The following is a 17,238-nucleotide window of genomic DNA, read 5'->3' on the forward strand; positions in this document are numbered from 1 at the left end:
GGACTTAGAAATGAGACGGAGATATGCTTGACTTTAAGAGAATAGAAAATAATTGCTAGCTATTTTGAGCAGAAAAGAACAAATCACATTTAAATAAGGTAAACCTGATGGTCTTAAGCATGCAATTTTAGCAAGAATTCATCTAACCCTGCTATGATGTCTGAGATCAAGAATTCAATTTTTTCCTGGGTTTTCTACTCTTTTCTGTCTACCCCGTCCCTCAAGGTTACTTCATCCAACCCGATGACTTTTTTTTTTTTTTTTTTTTTTTCTGTATGCGGGCCTCTCACTGTTGTGGCCTCTCCCGCTGCGGAGCACAGGCTCCGGACGCGCAGGCCCATCGGCCATGGCTCACGGGCCCAACCGCTCCGCGGCATGTGGGATCTTCCCAGACCGGGGCACGAACCCGTGTCCCCTGCATCGGCAGGCGGACTCTCAACCACTGCGCCACCAGGGAAGCCCCCGATGACTTTTAATACTGTCTATGTAATATATATCTATGACTCTCAATTTTCTGTCTGCATTGTTAATTTATCGTTAAGCTCAGGACAAGCTGCTCACTCAGATGCTTCACCTGATGCCTCTCTTGGGTATTTAATAGGCACCTCAAACTTATGCCCAAAACAGAACTTGTGAATTCCCTTCCCAAACCTGTCCTGTCCCACTTCCATTCTCTCCCAAGCTTCTCCATTGTATTATGAATAACCACCATCCAACCCGTTGTTCAGCTAAAACCTAAGGAATCATCCTTGATTCCCCTTTCCCTCTTGAGTCTCTCTCATGCCTATAAAAATCCATTAGCAAGACCTGTTACTTCTTCCTACAAAATATATCCCAAATCTGTCTACTTCTCTCCATCTCCACTGCCCCACTGCAATTCAAGTAACACAAACCCTTCAATAGTTTCCTGTTACACATAAAATAAAATCCCAACTTCCAACTACATGATCTATAAGCCCCTTCATGATCTGGCAGCCCTTTGGGTGGCATGTGGCTGTACAGGTTTTGTATTGCCCAACTTTATGCAGTCCCCCACATTTCCTCATTCTGAGTCACTTTTTGTCAACTCTTTAAGTGTCATTCCCTTACATACTCTGTGCTTATTCCCTCCCAGTTTCTTCAGGCCTGAATTCCAACTCTGTATCTAACTCTCAGTCCCTAACTTTGTTCCATTATATATACATGTCCCACATTCTCAGTATTTTAGCAGAGATGTCTCTATTCATTCACTGAAACTGAAATCTAACTTCCCTCTAGGGACAGCACATCTCCTCATCCTTCTCTACTGTAGACCCACCATTTTTCTTCACCCTGTTGTACTATGGAGCCTGGAGGAAGTACTGCCATTTCCCTTGCTCTGGTGGGCCACTACCAGACTGTTATGGTGCCACTTCCTTTTGAAAATCCTCCTCCTTGCCAGTGCATACCTCCTTATTAATCACCTCTGCCTCTCTCTCTTCATTTCCCCTTATTCACAGATGATGTTGGGGTCTGGTACACAGTCTTCCGTTCCTTTACCACTTGGCATCATAACAAGTAACTTGGACATTCTGCTCGTCTGTTTTTTGATCTCCTAGAATCTAACTATTCAACAATCTTCATTCATCCACGTCAGCAGTCTGCATTTAGGGCCACACTATGGATCTCATTATATCCTAGAACTGTTCCCTCCTTGAATTTTAGGGGCCAAGCTACTTTCTTTGAACCTAATTTCATATTCTGCCAACTCTTTTTTTTTTTCAGATTCCATCTCACTTTTCCCTTTTCTGTCACTCACTACTGTTGACCACTCTATTCTTTTTGAAACTTGTTCCCTTCTTTTCTAGTTCCTAGCTCCTATTTCTTCATGGGCCTCTCTTCAAACAGTGCATTCAAGGTATACTAAACCATTTGTAGCTCCAGAGAACATGCTGTAAGGTTTCATACTCCTATACCTTTGTTCATGCTGCACTCTTTTTTTTTTTTTTTTGTGGTACGCGGGCCTCTCACTGTTGTGGCCTCTCCCGTTGCAGACGCACAGGCCCAGCGGCCATGGCTCATGGGCCCAGCCGCTCCACGGCACGTGGGATCTTCCCGGACCGGGGCACGAACCCGTGTCCCCTGCATCGGCAGACAGACTCTCAACCACTGCGCCACCAGGGAAGCCCCATGCTGCACTCTTTGTTCTGCTGCCAGGAAAGCTCCTCCTCATCCTGTACACCTGGTGAACACCTGGTTTTCTTTGAAGGAAACTCAAAACTTATGTCCTATATGAAACTTCTTCTGACCACTTCCCTTTCTGCTTCACTTAGTCAGAGTTTATTTTTCCCACTTTATAACTCTTGAACACTTTCTTTTTTTAAACATTGCTCTGGGACTTCACTGGAGGTCCAGGGGTTAAGACTCTGTGCTCCCAATGTAGGGGGCTCTGGTCCAGGGGTTTGACCCCTGGTTGGGGAACTAAGATCCTACATGCTGCATGGTGCGGCAAAACAAACAAACAAACAAAAAATTAAAAACATTGCTTCTGTAATGTTTTATTGCATTTGCTTGCTTTACATGTGTGGGTTCTTTTATTTCAGATTCTTCTGAAGGCAAGACTGTGGCTTACTTCTATCTACATCCTCAGTGTCCAGCATGGTGTCTGGAATATTGTACATGTCCATTAAAAGTTGGTTGAATATATTATTTATTATACTGATATGAACTGAGCATGTATTCAACAAACATTTATTGAATACCTGTTATTTTCTAGTGTTGGGGATACCAAGCTTCTAGTGCACCATCTAGCAGAACAGATATGTTAAGGAAAACAGGTATGTTAAAACTTATCCCAGATATGGCAACTACTTAGCAGAGGTGTAAATTTTTCATGAATCAGGTAATATATCTTATTAACCACTGTATTTTGGAGCCTAACTCAGTGATTACACTTAATAAGTGCTTTATAAATAGTGATTGAATGAACTGTAAAACATTCTGGGATCAATCTGTTGACTTCATTGTGCAGCTGTTTAATATTCTAAGCTGGGATAGCTGGAGAGACATAGAGAAATCATGAAGGTTTTTGGTGCCATTATAACGCATCTGGCTGTATTCTGTAGGCAACTGGGCCAGGAGAGGATTTTAAGCAGAAAAGTGGTTGAACAAGCTTAGTTTACTAGGAAGCAAACTGAATGGAAGGGAGAAGAGATGGAAAACTGGGAAATGATGGGGGTGGGGGAGGGTCACTTCTATTGTTCAGTTGACCGAAGACGGTGGATTAAGGCAGTGAGAGGAAGGATGGATGAGGAGAAAGGGCTGGATTCTAGATTTTTAAAGTGTATCAAGATTTAGTGCCAATGAGATGAGGGAAGGAAGATGGAGAAAGTGAAAGAGAAACCGTTATGTCTGTTAGAGGTTTGTGTCCAGTAATGTATGTGATATGTGATAGTAATGTATAAACTAAGAAACATCACACAGCAGTTGGTTGTTTTTATCTTCTCTGGCTGCTCTTAGTTTTGGTGGGCAACACATCACTTTTAAAGAAATGCGTTCAGATCCAAGGAAAATATCATACTTAGAATTAGGATTTATCATTCCTGAGATTTCTCAAGGAGCAGCGAAGATAATCTGAGCAGAGAGGGAGACGAAAAGAAAATCGCTCAGCTCTTTCTTGGGCAGCTCCTTCCCACCTTCCCGAACTTTTGAGGCACCCGGGAGCCTCGGAGCCCCGCCCGTTTATTCCCAGCTCTCACCATTCTCCCACGACGTCTCCCGCTAGCCAATCACGCTCCGTAACGTCATTACCATGCGCCCACACTGGATGAGTGGGAGGCCATCCCACGTGTACTGTGTGGACTGTCAATGTCTCCCGGAGCCCAATTCCCGGAAGCTGTGAGTTCTGAGAGAAGTTCCTGCGCTCGGTGCCCTGAGTCTGCGAATCCCCACCATGAGCACCCCAGGCGTGCTGTCCTTCACCCAGCAAGCCTGGGAGCAGGTCCTGGCCAAAGTGAAACGGGCCGTGGTCTACCTGGACGCCGCCTGCGCCGAGAGCCTGCACTGGAGCTGCGGGTCCTCACGACTGCTGGAGGCGGTGGGGAACTCTGCGTGTTACCTGCGGGAGTTCGAGCCCGCCGCAGTTGGTGGCGGAGCCGAGCAGCCCAAAGCGGTGTTTGTGTTGAGTTGCCTGCTGAAAGGCCGGACCGTGGAGACCCTACGGGACATCATCTGCCGCAGTCACTTCCAGTATTGTGTGGTGGTCACGGCTGTGAATCACGCAGTCCACCTCACGGCTAATCACGTGCCGCCGCCGGCGGCGGCTGAGCTGGAAGGGCAGCAGCCAGTGTTCGAGCAACTGGAGGAGAAGCTGTGTGAGTGGATGGGCAACATGAACTACACGGCTGAGGTGCTGCACGTCCCGTTGTTACTCGCATCTGCTGCTCCCCACCTTGCCTTGACTCCAGCTTTTGCTTCCCTTTTCCCACTATTACCCCAGGATGTGCATATCCTCAACCGTGCCCGACCGGACAAGAGGAGGCTGGGAAGCCTGGCTGAGGTGGATGCCACTACCCTAACCCCTGAGCTGCTGCTGACGATTAGGTGCCTGGTGTCCGGCCTCAGTTCCCTGTGTGAGCATTTAGGGGTACGGGAGGAGTGTTTTGCTGTAGGTTCCCTCAGTCGGATCATCGCTGCAGATCTGGCCAATTTTGCTCCCGCCAAGAACAGGAGGAAGACCGCCACAGGCAGGGCATCAGTGGTCTTTGTGGACAGAACTCTGGATCTCACAGGTAAGTGGCGTTTGCTGTGGAAGGCTTCATAACCGCTTTCCAAAGTGCTGGGACTTTCATTGATTCAACATATATTTTATTGACCTCTAACTATGTGTCAGGTTGAGGAGTCAAAGAAGAGCTAGATGGACACAGTCCCTGATCCCGCAGTTTATCGTCTAGAGGGGGGATACAGACGAGCAAATCAGCAATTAAAATCAATTTGTTAAATGCTGTCTTGGGTAAATACATCCTCAGCGTACACTGCCCTTTTAAACAAGAACAACTGCATCTAGCCCAGAGATTGGAGAACCAGACTTATGCTGACATGGAGGAGAGCTGTCCACCTGGGAACCTTTTCGAAATGTGCAGATATCAGTATTCACAACAGTCCTTCATAAGAAAGCTTTAAGTTGTTGGAGAAGTATTAACAGGTGAACAAGTGGAGGTAACCTGTACCACAAAACACGAAAATATTACAGTTAGTTGACTTTCAAGATTCTTTACATGAGTGTTAATAAATGAGGCTGAACTTAAATTTCACCAGAAAATGAGGCTAAACAGAATTGTAGAAAATATCTACAATTGTATTTAGTCTCATGTTCTGGTGAAAATATTTTCAAACGTTTATTTATTCTTAGCTCTCATTCTATTGAAGTTTGGGTAATCCCAAATTGTAATAATATTTATACACATAAGTAACAAATGTTACCCTTAAAATAGGTGAAGAAAAAACATTTTCTGATATTTGACATGTGCATTTATTTTCAAAGGTCAACTTTATTGTTCTCTAATTAGGTAGATGTAATGCTGCTGGTAGTGTAGGCTGGCCACACCCAAGTTCAGGGAGAATAATCAGGAAACTGACTTTGGTAAGCATTCCCTTCAGTAGGTTAAAAAAAAAAGTCAAATGAAGTTAAAAAAAAACCACAACAGGTGCATCTGAATTTTTGACCTTATAAGATTCATGTTCAGATCATAAAATAGAAAGTAAGCTAAGTGGTAATACTGAGATGTAAGCTTAATTATGTGACTGAAGTAACCAGGTGCTCAGCCTGTCAGTGTGATTTAAATAAAAGTAATCATTGTAACACCCCTGAACTCTTAGAGGATTAAAAACACCTGATGTGTGAGTATATGCTTGTTGAGTTTTTGAGTGTGTGGTATATACTGCTTATGCTTCTATTTCTTTTTGCCCAAAATGTGACATATTGTTTCATAATTAATCAAGGTCACATATTTTTGTGTCCCCCGCCCAAAGACTCCAGTTAGGCAAAGTTCAATGTCCTGGCCATCCAGCATCATAGCAACTACTCCTTTACATATTATGCATCTCTTCCTTGTATATGACTCTTCTAAATACAGAAAAAACAAGGTAAGTGTAGCTTCTTGTCCTCTAAAAGCTTACAGTACGAAGTAGTCAAGAATGATTTAGAAAATAAGGGCACTAGGAAGACAAAGTTGCCATTCAGCACAATTATTTTATACTTTCTCTCTCTTCAAGCCTCCAGATTTCCCTCCCCATGTTCACCCCCTCAGCTTTCTTGCTTTTATATAAGCCACCAGAAAACTTCTGTATCTTCTTATCACTAAGTCTACCAACCTTTTTACCTCTATACCCCACATATTTTTCTTTCCTTCCTTCATATTAAAAGATGTACTGTCCCTGCTACTATCTAGTACCAACTTTTCCTCCTTTGCAGACTAGATCTTTTCCTTTTTCACTTCTCTCATAGGTTTACTTCTTTCAAATACCCTCCCCTTTCATCATTTTTTTAAAACAGTCTTTTCTACTAGGTTTTCCCCATCAGCATACACACAGAATGGAACATCTCCTTTCTTGACCCCTCAGGCTCCTCCAACTTCAGTTTCATTTATGCTCCATTTTTAGCAAACTTAGAAATTTGTCTGTACTTGCTATCTCTACAATCATCTGCTTCAATTTTCCCTTGACTTCAATTAGGCTGTTTGCCCCTGAGTACTCCTCAGAAACTTCCTTTGTCAAGATCACTGGTGGCCTCCATGTCACCAAATCCAATATTCAATTATCAGAATCCATTTTACTCAGTCTGAAAGCAGCATTTGTCACAACAGAGTAGAGGATGTAAATAGTTTAAGAAATACAGATATTAAAGAAGTACAGAAGACATACAGATCATGCAGTTTCTTGTGTAATCCCATCAAAACATAAAACTGACGACATGTTATTTGCTTGCTCACAACCCTCCCATCACACCCACCATCAAATCTAAGTTCCTTAGCACGGTTTTCAAGGCCATACACCATCTGCCTGTGTGTACCTATCCCACCTCATCCCTTATTGATCTTCCCCCACGCACTGCTCTCCTGGCATGCTGGCCACCTTGCCATTTCTCAACATGCGAAGTATGTCCCAGCCCCAGGGCCTTTGATGTTCTTGTGCAGCTCAGCTTGGAATGCTCTTCCTTCAGGTGTCTACATTGTTTTGTCGCTCACTTCCTTCGAATCTCCACTCACATGTCTCCTCCTCAGACAAGCCTTCCCTGACCACTTTCTTTAGACACTCTCTAACCCCTTACCCTGCTTTATTTGTCATAGTCTTTACCACTACCCAACATGCTAATTGATGGTCAGTTGCCTGTCTCCTCCCATTTGAATGGAAGCTCGTGAAGGGAGGGGCTCTATTTTGTTTACTGTTTATTAACTAGCACTCAGAAGAGTGCCTTGAAAATAGTAAGTATTCAGTAAATATTTATTGAATGAATGGATGAATGAACAGGTGAATTAACGGTTGCTGCCAACTAGACTTTCATTGAGCTTAGTATACTTATTTTTTCTGATTGAAAATACTTCTGAGATTCCTAAGTTGCATCACTAGTCATTCACAAATGCAGCGGGGCACACATTTTCTGAATATTCTAAAATTTGACAATTTGGGCCCACAGTAGTATTTGAGAAAGGAAATAATAATATTAGCTAATCACATTTATGTGATTATTTAATGGATAAAAATCACTTCCACATTACCTTATTTGATCTTCTCAACAAATTAGGTGAGTTAAATATTATTTGTCATTTCAAGAATTAAAAATTGAGGCTCTGAAGTTGTTCTTTACTGGAAAAAAGAAAAGCAGAAACATTAAGTAGTAGGCCAGATGTGACAGGATTGCTCCAGTATTTCTATTAGTGTCCGAGGTCAGCATCTTTTGTTTTCTGAATTGTCAGAGTTAAGTGTTCACTTAACTTAAGAAAGTGTTCACTTTCTTCTGCCAGTAGGTGGGCTTCCAGGGTGTGCTTTAAATTGGTGAAGGTACTCATTAAGCAAACTGGTGTGGGAGAAGACATTTTAAGTACATGAGACCATGTAAAAGAATATTTAATGTTAAAAGGGGCATTGTTCAAAGGGAGCAAATGGGAGGTTTCTCTGGGTAAATTCAAGGCAACAGGTAAAGAGAAAGAAAAATTCATTTACTTTGTCCAGGGCTTAGGAGGAACCATGAAAGTATTGTTTTCGATAGAATGCCAAGAGAACTGTGCAAGCTGATGATAAAGCAATGGGAGGGAGCCTCCCCAAAATACCTTGAGGTATTTCCCAAGTACATTTAAAATTATAAGGACTCTGCTTTCTTCCTACTTTCCTGAATAATTCAGTGGAAAAGCGTCTAGGTGGGGCTAAGCAAGATAGGTGTCCATGCAGGGAGGAGAACACTACCAGGCCTGGGTGAGGGAGCTCAAGTGGGGTGAGATCTCCTGAGAGGGGAGAGGTGCCTGCATGGGGTGGTGGGTGGCGGCAGCAGTGGCCTGGTGGGATAGGAGATAAAGGGAAGCCAGAGTGGGTGGCATAAAGGGGTGTCCCTGGGGCTCAACCTATTTACCTTTCTACTGGTGCATGGAGCAAGTTTGATTTGTGGTCCCCTCTGAAACCAGTCAACTTTGGCATCGTGTAGCCAAGGAAAGGTCCATGATCTACTTCCCATTTTTAAATTATGACATTCTCTCCTTCAGAAGGGATCAAAATTATATCTGGCTGGTGGAGGGTAGATTTTGGAGGATAGATACTAATTGGAACAAGTTTGTTACTATGTCCTAATCACTTATAAATTGCAGTTTTTTTTAACGGATACCTTTTGGATAACCCTCCAAACTGTCTTCCAGATAGTCAGTTTAATGGTTCATTTATTTCAAAGATGTTTCAACATAGTGTTATTATTCCATATTGGTAATCCTCAGGGCTGGTTTTCAGTTGGTTTGTGGCTGTGTTGTCAAACCTGTTTTTTAAATACTAGAGTACTTCTGTACTAGCCAGTAAAGGGAAATTCTCTGCTTGTTGAGAATTACCTGTCACTGTTGCCTGGTGGAGGCGAGCGACAGGGCTCACTTAGGAGCATTCTGGTGTGGATGCAGCTGACCCCCAGGGGTGCTGAGGCAGCAGAGGGAACTCATGCTGGTAGTGACGGTTGTAGAGATGCAGCACTTCTCCTCTGCTCCGGAGTGGCCCCAAATTGGATGGGGTGGTAGGGTAGGTGGTGTTGGTGGCATTATTTTTGGCACGGGTGCTTCCCAGCCTTGATCCAGGCTCTGGCGTCCAGGAGCATATCCAATCACCATGCTCAATGTTTTTGACTGATGTTTCCTGGATGCCACAAGCATAAGGAGGTGGGGAGCTCATGACTTGCTGTTACAAGAATTTGGTGTGGTTTCTTTTCTTTTCTTTTTTTTTAAATTTTTTAGTGGAGTACAGTTGATTTAAAATGGTATGCTAGTTTCTGCTGTACAGCAAAGTGAATCAGCTGTACATATACCGGTGTGGTTTCTTGCATCATATTGTGGTTTAGACAGAATGTGGGGCATTGTTTAGCCAGGGATAGCTGTAGCATATAGATGACTACACCAACAGTTTCTAAACATCAAAAGGTAATTGGAAATTATCGGAATGACTTGAACGGTTTGAATTTCCATTTCAATTATGTGACAGCAGTTTTAATACAGCGATCAAAGGGAAACACATTTTTAGTTTTTTATTTAGATGTTAATTTATGGGCCTAGTATATTAATTTGTTATTTGTTGTTAAATATTTTGGATGCCATTGTTGATAAGTTACCATTAGAAGATTTATATGCTTATGTATATATTCTTGGATGTAAAACTGACACTACCAAAAATAACCTCCAACAGTTCATAAATATTCGGCAGTGTTAATATCATGCTTACAGTTTTGAGAAATGTCTCTTTTTGTCATCATCTTTGCTGAAAGTAATATCACTTTGTCTAATAGTTGGGGTTTTTTTTTTCAGTAAACATTTATTGAGTGCCTACTATGTGCCAAGCGTTATTCCAGGTCTAGAGAAACAGTGGTGAACAAGATAGACAACTTCCTTGCTCCCTTGAAGCAGTTGATAAGCTCTCAGGGCTGAAGAATAGAGAAAGTTTGTTGCAATTGTTTGAGAAGTAAATGGCCACCAGTGTCTGTTGCTATGATTTTGGCATACTTCTACCATGTCTAGACCACACAGAAGCTTGTGTCTCTGAAGAGTGCTTCAGGCATGTTTGCGTAGGGGATTTAAATACAGCATTCTACGGACTGTTCTGGCTTCTAATTTGTTTCAAGGGACAATTAAAAAGGTAGATGTGATTTATGAATCTCGAAAAGTTTGAGTCCGGTTTTCTTTCCATTCTTTCCTGGCTCTTGAGATCAACTAGAGAGCTTTGTTGATAGTCTACAAGTTCAAGATCAAAAGATAGGAGGTGGCGGTAACCCTGGAAATTAAATTTCCTTTCTTGGTTCAATTCTCCTGAATTTTAGTTTCGTGTAAACTTTAAAATTAAATTTAGTCAGTTAAAAGTTAACTCCCAATCCAATGGGTGGTTCTTAATCCTGGGATTATGGTATAGTTGTGCATTTATATTTGCTTTAAGGTGTGATTGTATATTATTTTGTTAAAGTCTTGAAATTTGAGACTATTAATAGTGGCTAACATTTGAGAGCCTACTACTTTTCTCAGCTATCTACATATATAAACTCCTTTATTATTCATAATAATTCTTTTATAATTATCCCCATTTCACAGATGAGGAAACAGAGACATATAGGAGTTAACTAACTTACCCAAGATCACACAGCTAGTAAATGGCAGAGTCAGGGTTTGAACCTTGGCAGCTTGCTCTAGAGCCTGTGCCCATCATCTCTCTCATATGTGAGGCTATCATCGTCCTGGTTAGTAGAGATGATGCTGATATGGCCTCTAGAAGCTAGCAGCTTCCGAGACTAAACACAGTTGTTGGACTCTGGTGCTGCCTTAGTATTCAAAGAAGTGACTTATTCTTTCCTCCCCCATCTCCTCTAATCTGATTTTCCACAAAATGCAAAATAACCAACTAATATCTTTATTTTAGGGTTCAGAGGATACTGTTTAAAATAAGCATAGGTATGAGGAACAATTGAGAAGCCATTTAAGGCTCTGACTAGATTGCAGGTGTTAGAGCCAGACCAGTATAATAACTTCAAGTCTTAGCTTAGTAACTTACTTGTTGTTTGATTCTCATTGAGCCTTTTGAGGGTTTTCTCATTTGTAAACAGGGGAAAAGAGTGACCTTGAAGTGCTGTTGGAAACATATGAAATCATCCATCCATCCATCCATCCATTATATAACTAAAACAGTAGATAAGAGATTAAAAAGTGATAGGGTTTCCATTTTATTTTATTTTATTATTTTTTAAGCTTTTAAAAAATTATTTATTTTTGGCTGTGTTGGGTCTTTGTTGCTGTGCGCGGGCTTTCTCTAGTTGCGTTGAGCTGGGACTACTCTTCGTTGTGGTGCGCAGGCTTCTCACTGCGGTGGCTTCTCTTGTTGCCGAGCACGGGCTCTAGGCATTCAGGCTTCAGTAGTTGTGGCTCGTGGGCTCAGTAGTTGTGGCTCGCAGGCTCTAGAGCTCAGTCTCAGTAGTTGTGGCGCACAGGCTTAGTTGCTCCATGGCATGTGGGATCTTCCTGGACCAGGGCTCAAACCTGTGTCCCCTGCATTGGCAGGCAGATTCTTAACCAGTGTGCCACCAGGGAAGCCCGGGTCTCCATTTTAGATAGCATAGCTAGGGAAGACCTCTCTGAGGATGTGACATTTGAGCAGAGATTGACAAGAGAGAGGAAGCAGGCCATGTGACAGCCTTGGTATTGAACATATAAGACTCAGGGAATGGCAAGTGCAAAGGACCTGAGGTGGGAATATGCTTGACATGTTTGAGGAGGCTCGTGTGGCTTCCTTCAGCTTGCCCTGCAAGCAAGGAGGGTGGTGATAGGAGATAATGTTGGAGAGACAGGCAGAAGGAATGCATTGTAGGGCAAAGTAAAGACTTAGAGTAAAAACCAAAGTATGATGGGAAAGTTGGAGGGTTTTGAGCTGTGATATGACATACTCAGATTTACATTATACAGGATGATATATGTAAGGAGTAAGGGGATTGCAGTAGATCCTCAGTGTATGGTAACTGCTACCACTATCTAGGTTGTGTAATAGGCATGAGTGGCTAGTTACAGTAGCCTTAGCTCTGCCCCTCCCTAGTCATAAGTCAGTTTCCTGATCTGTGAAATGAGGATAATAATAGTACCCACCAGAAGACTGAGAGGGTAAAATAAGTTAACATGTCTAGCTCCTAGAACACTGCCTGGTACATAATGGGGAATATGTTTTTAATACTTTTATTAATTAATGATATGCCTTTAAAATGATTTAATGCTTTATTCTTTTAAATGTATGTTTTTCCCCTAAGTATAAGACTAAGAACATAAGTACAAGAATAATTTGCCATACATGTAACCCAGAAGAATTTTACTACCTGACCCATTATCTGCCACTAAAGTAAGTGAGAGTTGGTTAGAATTAACCATTTGTCAAGAACTGTATTCTGTCATACCTAGAGAAAAAAAAATGAAGTGCAGTCAGTGAAAGAGTCTTTCTGTATAATCCTGCAAGATCACTACAATTGTGGTTACTTAGGGGAGTGCAAAGAATGACATGGATGATTTCGATTCATTTCATAAATGTTTATTGAGCAACTTTTATATGCAGGCTCTGTGCTAGGTGATAGTGACATAAAGCCTCCCTATTCAGTGTGTCCTGGGGACTGGCAGCCTCAAGCCCATCTGGAAGCGAATTAAAAATGCAGAATCCCAGGCTTCACCCCAGGCTTAAGAATCACAATTTTAACAAGATCCTCAGGTGATCTGAATGTGCCATAAAGTTTGAGAAGTGCAGACATAAAGATCAAACAGTCAAGACTCTTGTCTATGAGGAACTCATAGTCTATGAGGAAGCACAGAGCTTAGCAAATTCACGTATGAATGATACGTGCCTTCATAGGGTTTAGGTACAAATATTCTCTTAAGGGGTGGCCGTTTCTAGACCAGTGGTTCTCACTTTCGAACCACCCCAGAAAGTCTGATTTTTAAAAGTGGTCTGGGCAGAGGCTGGAACCAGTATTCTTTTAAAAGCTCCCTATGTGTGCAAACATGTAAGAAGGAGCATAGGTTGTTCTGGGAATTCTTTTTAGGTAATTTTTTAGTAGAGCTTAAGGTTGGGATGAATGACTGAGGGAGAGGTAAGAGATCAGGAGGGAAGGGTGATAAAGATGATGAGGAAGGAGACTGGGGCCATGTTCCAAAGGCTTTAAATTTCATGCTTGGTGAGGAGCCATAATAAGTTTTTAGGCAGGCAAAGTGCAGGTACAGATTTTCTGTTGACTGAGTTCTCTGATGGATGATGTGATGGATGGATTTATTGATTCCAGAGTGGGAACTGAGGGGGGATGGGTAGGTTTTTTGTCGTTGTTTTGCTTGCTTTTTTTATAATCAAGTTTATTAAAGTATAATTTACATATAGCAACATTCATCCTATATAGTGTGTAGTTTTGTCGAACAACATATAGTCATGTAACCACCCACCACAATCAAGATATAAGAGGGGGCTTCCCTGGTGGCGCAGTGGTTGAGAGTCCGCCTGCCGATGCAGGGGACACAGGTTCGTGCCCTGGTCCGGGAGGATCCCACATGCCGCGGAGCGGCTGGGCCCGTGAGCCATGGCCGCTGAACCTGAGCGTCCGGAGCCTGTGCTCTGCAACAGGAGAGGCCACAACAGTGAGAGGCCCGTGTAACGCAAAAAAAAAAAAAAAAAAAAAAAGATATAAGAGGAGTGCCATCACTCCAAAAAATTCCCTTTGTACCCCTTGTAAGCAGTCTCTCCTCTTACTCTCATATCTGGCAACCATGGAACCATTTCCTGTCCCTAGAGTTTTATCTTTTCAAGAATGTCATATAAATGCAATCATATAGTATATAGCCTTTTGAGTGGCCTCTTTCACTTAGCATGATATGGTTTAGTTTCATCCATGTTGTAGCTTCTATCAGTAGTTCACTCCTTTTTATTAATGAGTAATATTCAGGTGTATGGATGTAGCAGTTTGTTAATTTGTTCATCAATTGGGCTGTATCCTTAAAGTGTGTAGAGAGGAATAACGTTGATAGCTGTTGGCTCAGCTAACTCATACTGTGTGGTGTGCAGTGATTCTTAACTGTTTTGAAATTAAGGAACTTTTTTTTTGAGCAACTGGTCAGAGTTGTGGATTATCTAGATAAAAGCATAAACTTAAAATATTTCTCATAAAATTCAACCCTCCCATGCATCCATAGAGGAGCCCAGCCTAGGAGCAATGAGCTCCTTGAGATAAAAGCAAGAAATACTGGAGGCTAGGAGACTGTTGATCAGGAGACTATTAAAATATCTAGGTAAGAAATGATGTGAATTTATACCAAGTCAGTAATAGGAAGGATGAAGAAAGGAGTAGTTGAGTATTTAAGTGAGAGAATTAATAGAGTGGTGACTGATATAATGGTAGAAGTTTAAGAAGAATTTGAAGACATGCCAAGTATTCTAGCCTGGGCAATTTCAGAATCCATTCACAGAAAGAGGGAGTGTAGGAGAAGATTTAAGTTAGGGGCAATATAATGAATGCTATGTGACTCTCTTATCTAAAATTACTGTGTGCTGAAAACTACTTACTGAATAAACTTATATAAGTACTGCCTTATTATTCTCCTGCCTCCATCCCCGCAAAGTCCTGCCTGGTATATGGCAAACTGAAACAGCCTTTTGACTAGTATGTATTATCTACTTTAATACATCCCCTTTGTACTAGATTTGACTGATATGAGCCAACCATAGGTAGTGTTAGAAATGGTAGTATTAAAGAGTAACTAATAACTAACACTCCTTTAACCATCCAGATTCTAAATTGAATATGGAATAAAGAGTTGACAGGCAGAGGCCAAAATACCAGTTTTATGGTGGATACAGTGAACCTTAAAGAATGTGGCTTACATCTATGGGCAAGTGAGATTCCTAACACCAAATTCTTGGGTTGGAAGGTTTACCCACTCAGCATCAGCAGTGGACCAGAGAAAGTCTTTTTCCCTCTTTCCAAGGGTGAAACCTATCCTAGGCAGAATGAATAGAACCTGACAACCCAGGGGAAAAGTGATTGATTGAAGGAGGTGAGGCAAGTTCAGAAATGTTATGCTAATTGTTGTCCTTCTACATAGAAGGAAACATCAGGAGCAATAATGAAATATTCTGTTCTTAGAAGACAGAAATGTCATCAAATACTGAAACATCTCAAAATAATGAAAGACGGTCAAATATTCTTAAGAAGGAGTCATGGGGAATCAGAAAGGAGGTGAGGTGTTTTTTTTTTAAATTAAGATTTGTGTATTGTGTAGTTTTTTTTTAAATTAATTAATTTTTATTTTTGGCTATGTTGGGTCTTTGTTGCTGCCCGTGGGCTTTCTCTAGTTGTAGCAAGCGGGGGCTACTCTTCGTTGCAGTGTGCGGGCTTCTCATTGTGGTGGCTTCTCTTGTTGCAGAGCACAGGCTCTAGGCGCGAGGGGTTTCAGTAGTTGTGGCTCGCGGGCTCTAGAGCACAGGCTCAGTAGTTGTAGTGCATGGGCTTAGTTGCTCCGCGGCATGTGGGATCTTCCTGAACCAGTGCTCGAACCCGCATCCCCTGCACTGGCAGGCGGATTCTTAACCACTGCGCCACCAGGGAAGTCCCAGGAGGTGAGTTTTTGACTATACTAATTCCAAGAATCTAGTAACCCTATCTCAACACAAAGGGACACTGTGCACAATCCCAAAATATCCTGTTTGTGAAATGTAGAGAAGGCTCTTGTGTTTTTATCTTTAAGCCCTGCTACAGTATGACTGAGCTCTTGTGAAGATGCCTCGATTCTTGCTTCTCACTTTATTCCTTATAAGTAGAGGCAAGTGAAGATGTTATATGCCTTATGATGATGATACTGGCACATACATTCACATATGATCCACAGGGTCATACAGGATTGCTATTTTTCCGGTGCTGTTAACTATAAAAGTTTAGCCTTTGAAACAATTGGCTGAATTTAGGATCTCAAATACTGAGCTTCAAAGATATTTAGGTGTTGGTTGGACCAACTCTGAGTTTTTAGCTTGGTAAAATAGCACCACATTTTTGAAAGTTGCCTCAGATCACACAAGGAACTAATGGAGGATGGGACCACTAGAGCCCAATATCCAATTTCTTGTTCCTATACCCTCTTTAGAAAAAAAGGCATTGGGAAATAAACCATTCTGTGGCCAGACTAGACCCCATTGCTCTTGGCTAGATTAACAGTTGGACAGGGAAAAATAACTGGGTTCAGGTTGACTTCCACTCTTGAGCGTCTTAAATAATACTTTAAAATTTCTATAATAATGGAAAAATTAAGCTCTCTGAAAATTTAAGTGTGATACAAATCTTGGCATTTTATTCATTTCATAGAGGAAGAATCTGAAGTTATGGTGACATTGAGAGGCCCCAAATGTTTAGTCTATGTTTGAGTCATGTAACTGGCATTAATTAAATTTTTTAAATGTATATCGAACCCTCTAAAGCTGGACATGCAACAAACTGTATTCAGAGAAGAGCAGGACATGAGTTGAAAGCCTATACCTGCTTTATCCTTCATTATCACACATGTTAAATACACATTCCTTTTGACTAAACCTAAAAAGTTGAGTAATCCTGCTCATGTAAATTTGGCATTTTGTTAATTCTCATATATAATATTTTAAACAGTTTCTGAAAGAGTGTAAATTATTTTTCTAATTAATTTAGGTCAGTTTCATGTGCTCCTTGCAGAAAACACAGGGGAAAAATTAATTTTAGGTAGAATTTACATCAACCAAAGTCCTACCATTCAAAGATAACCCTTGGTAAAATTTTGGGATATTTATATGTGCATATAGCATGTTTTTTAATTTCATTACAACGGGAATATATGTTCACCATAGAAAGTTTAGAATCTATAAATAAATAGAAGAAAATAAAAATCACAGTTTGAGAACTGCTTCAGTAAATATGCCATAATTTAAAAAAAACTCCTCCTCTACTGTAAAAATAACTATTAGCTATTAAACCTTAAGGAAAAATAAGTATGTCATGTCTTGACTTCTCATATTTGGAGAGTT

The 17,238-nt window shown here is 41.3% G+C and overlaps 1 protein-coding gene and 1 long non-coding RNA gene across 3 annotated transcripts in view; one reads left to right on the forward strand and one right to left on the reverse strand.

Moving 5' to 3' along the window:
- LOC308626953 overlaps positions 1-17,238 on the reverse strand; it is a 786,846-nt gene that overhangs the window by 231,155 nt on the left and 538,453 nt on the right. The window lies entirely within an intron of this gene.
- Positions 3,674-17,238, forward strand: part of SCFD2 (sec1 family domain containing 2) — a 394,906-nt gene continuing 381,341 nt past the window's right edge. The window contains exon 1 of one of the 2 annotated variants that reach the window (XM_081252367.1): positions 3,674-4,748. In XM_081252367.1, coding sequence (XP_081108493.1) covers positions 3,911-4,748 — 838 coding nt within the window. In that variant the 5' untranslated portion in view covers positions 3,674-3,910. The remainder of the gene's footprint in view (positions 4,749-17,238) is intronic. The other variant, XM_081252366.1, reaches the window with a different exon arrangement.

This window comes from Mesoplodon bidens, assembly GCF_964165515.1.
Source record: "Mesoplodon bidens genome assembly, chromosome: 1".
NCBI lineage: Eukaryota > Metazoa > Chordata > Mammalia > Artiodactyla > Ziphiidae > Mesoplodon > Mesoplodon bidens.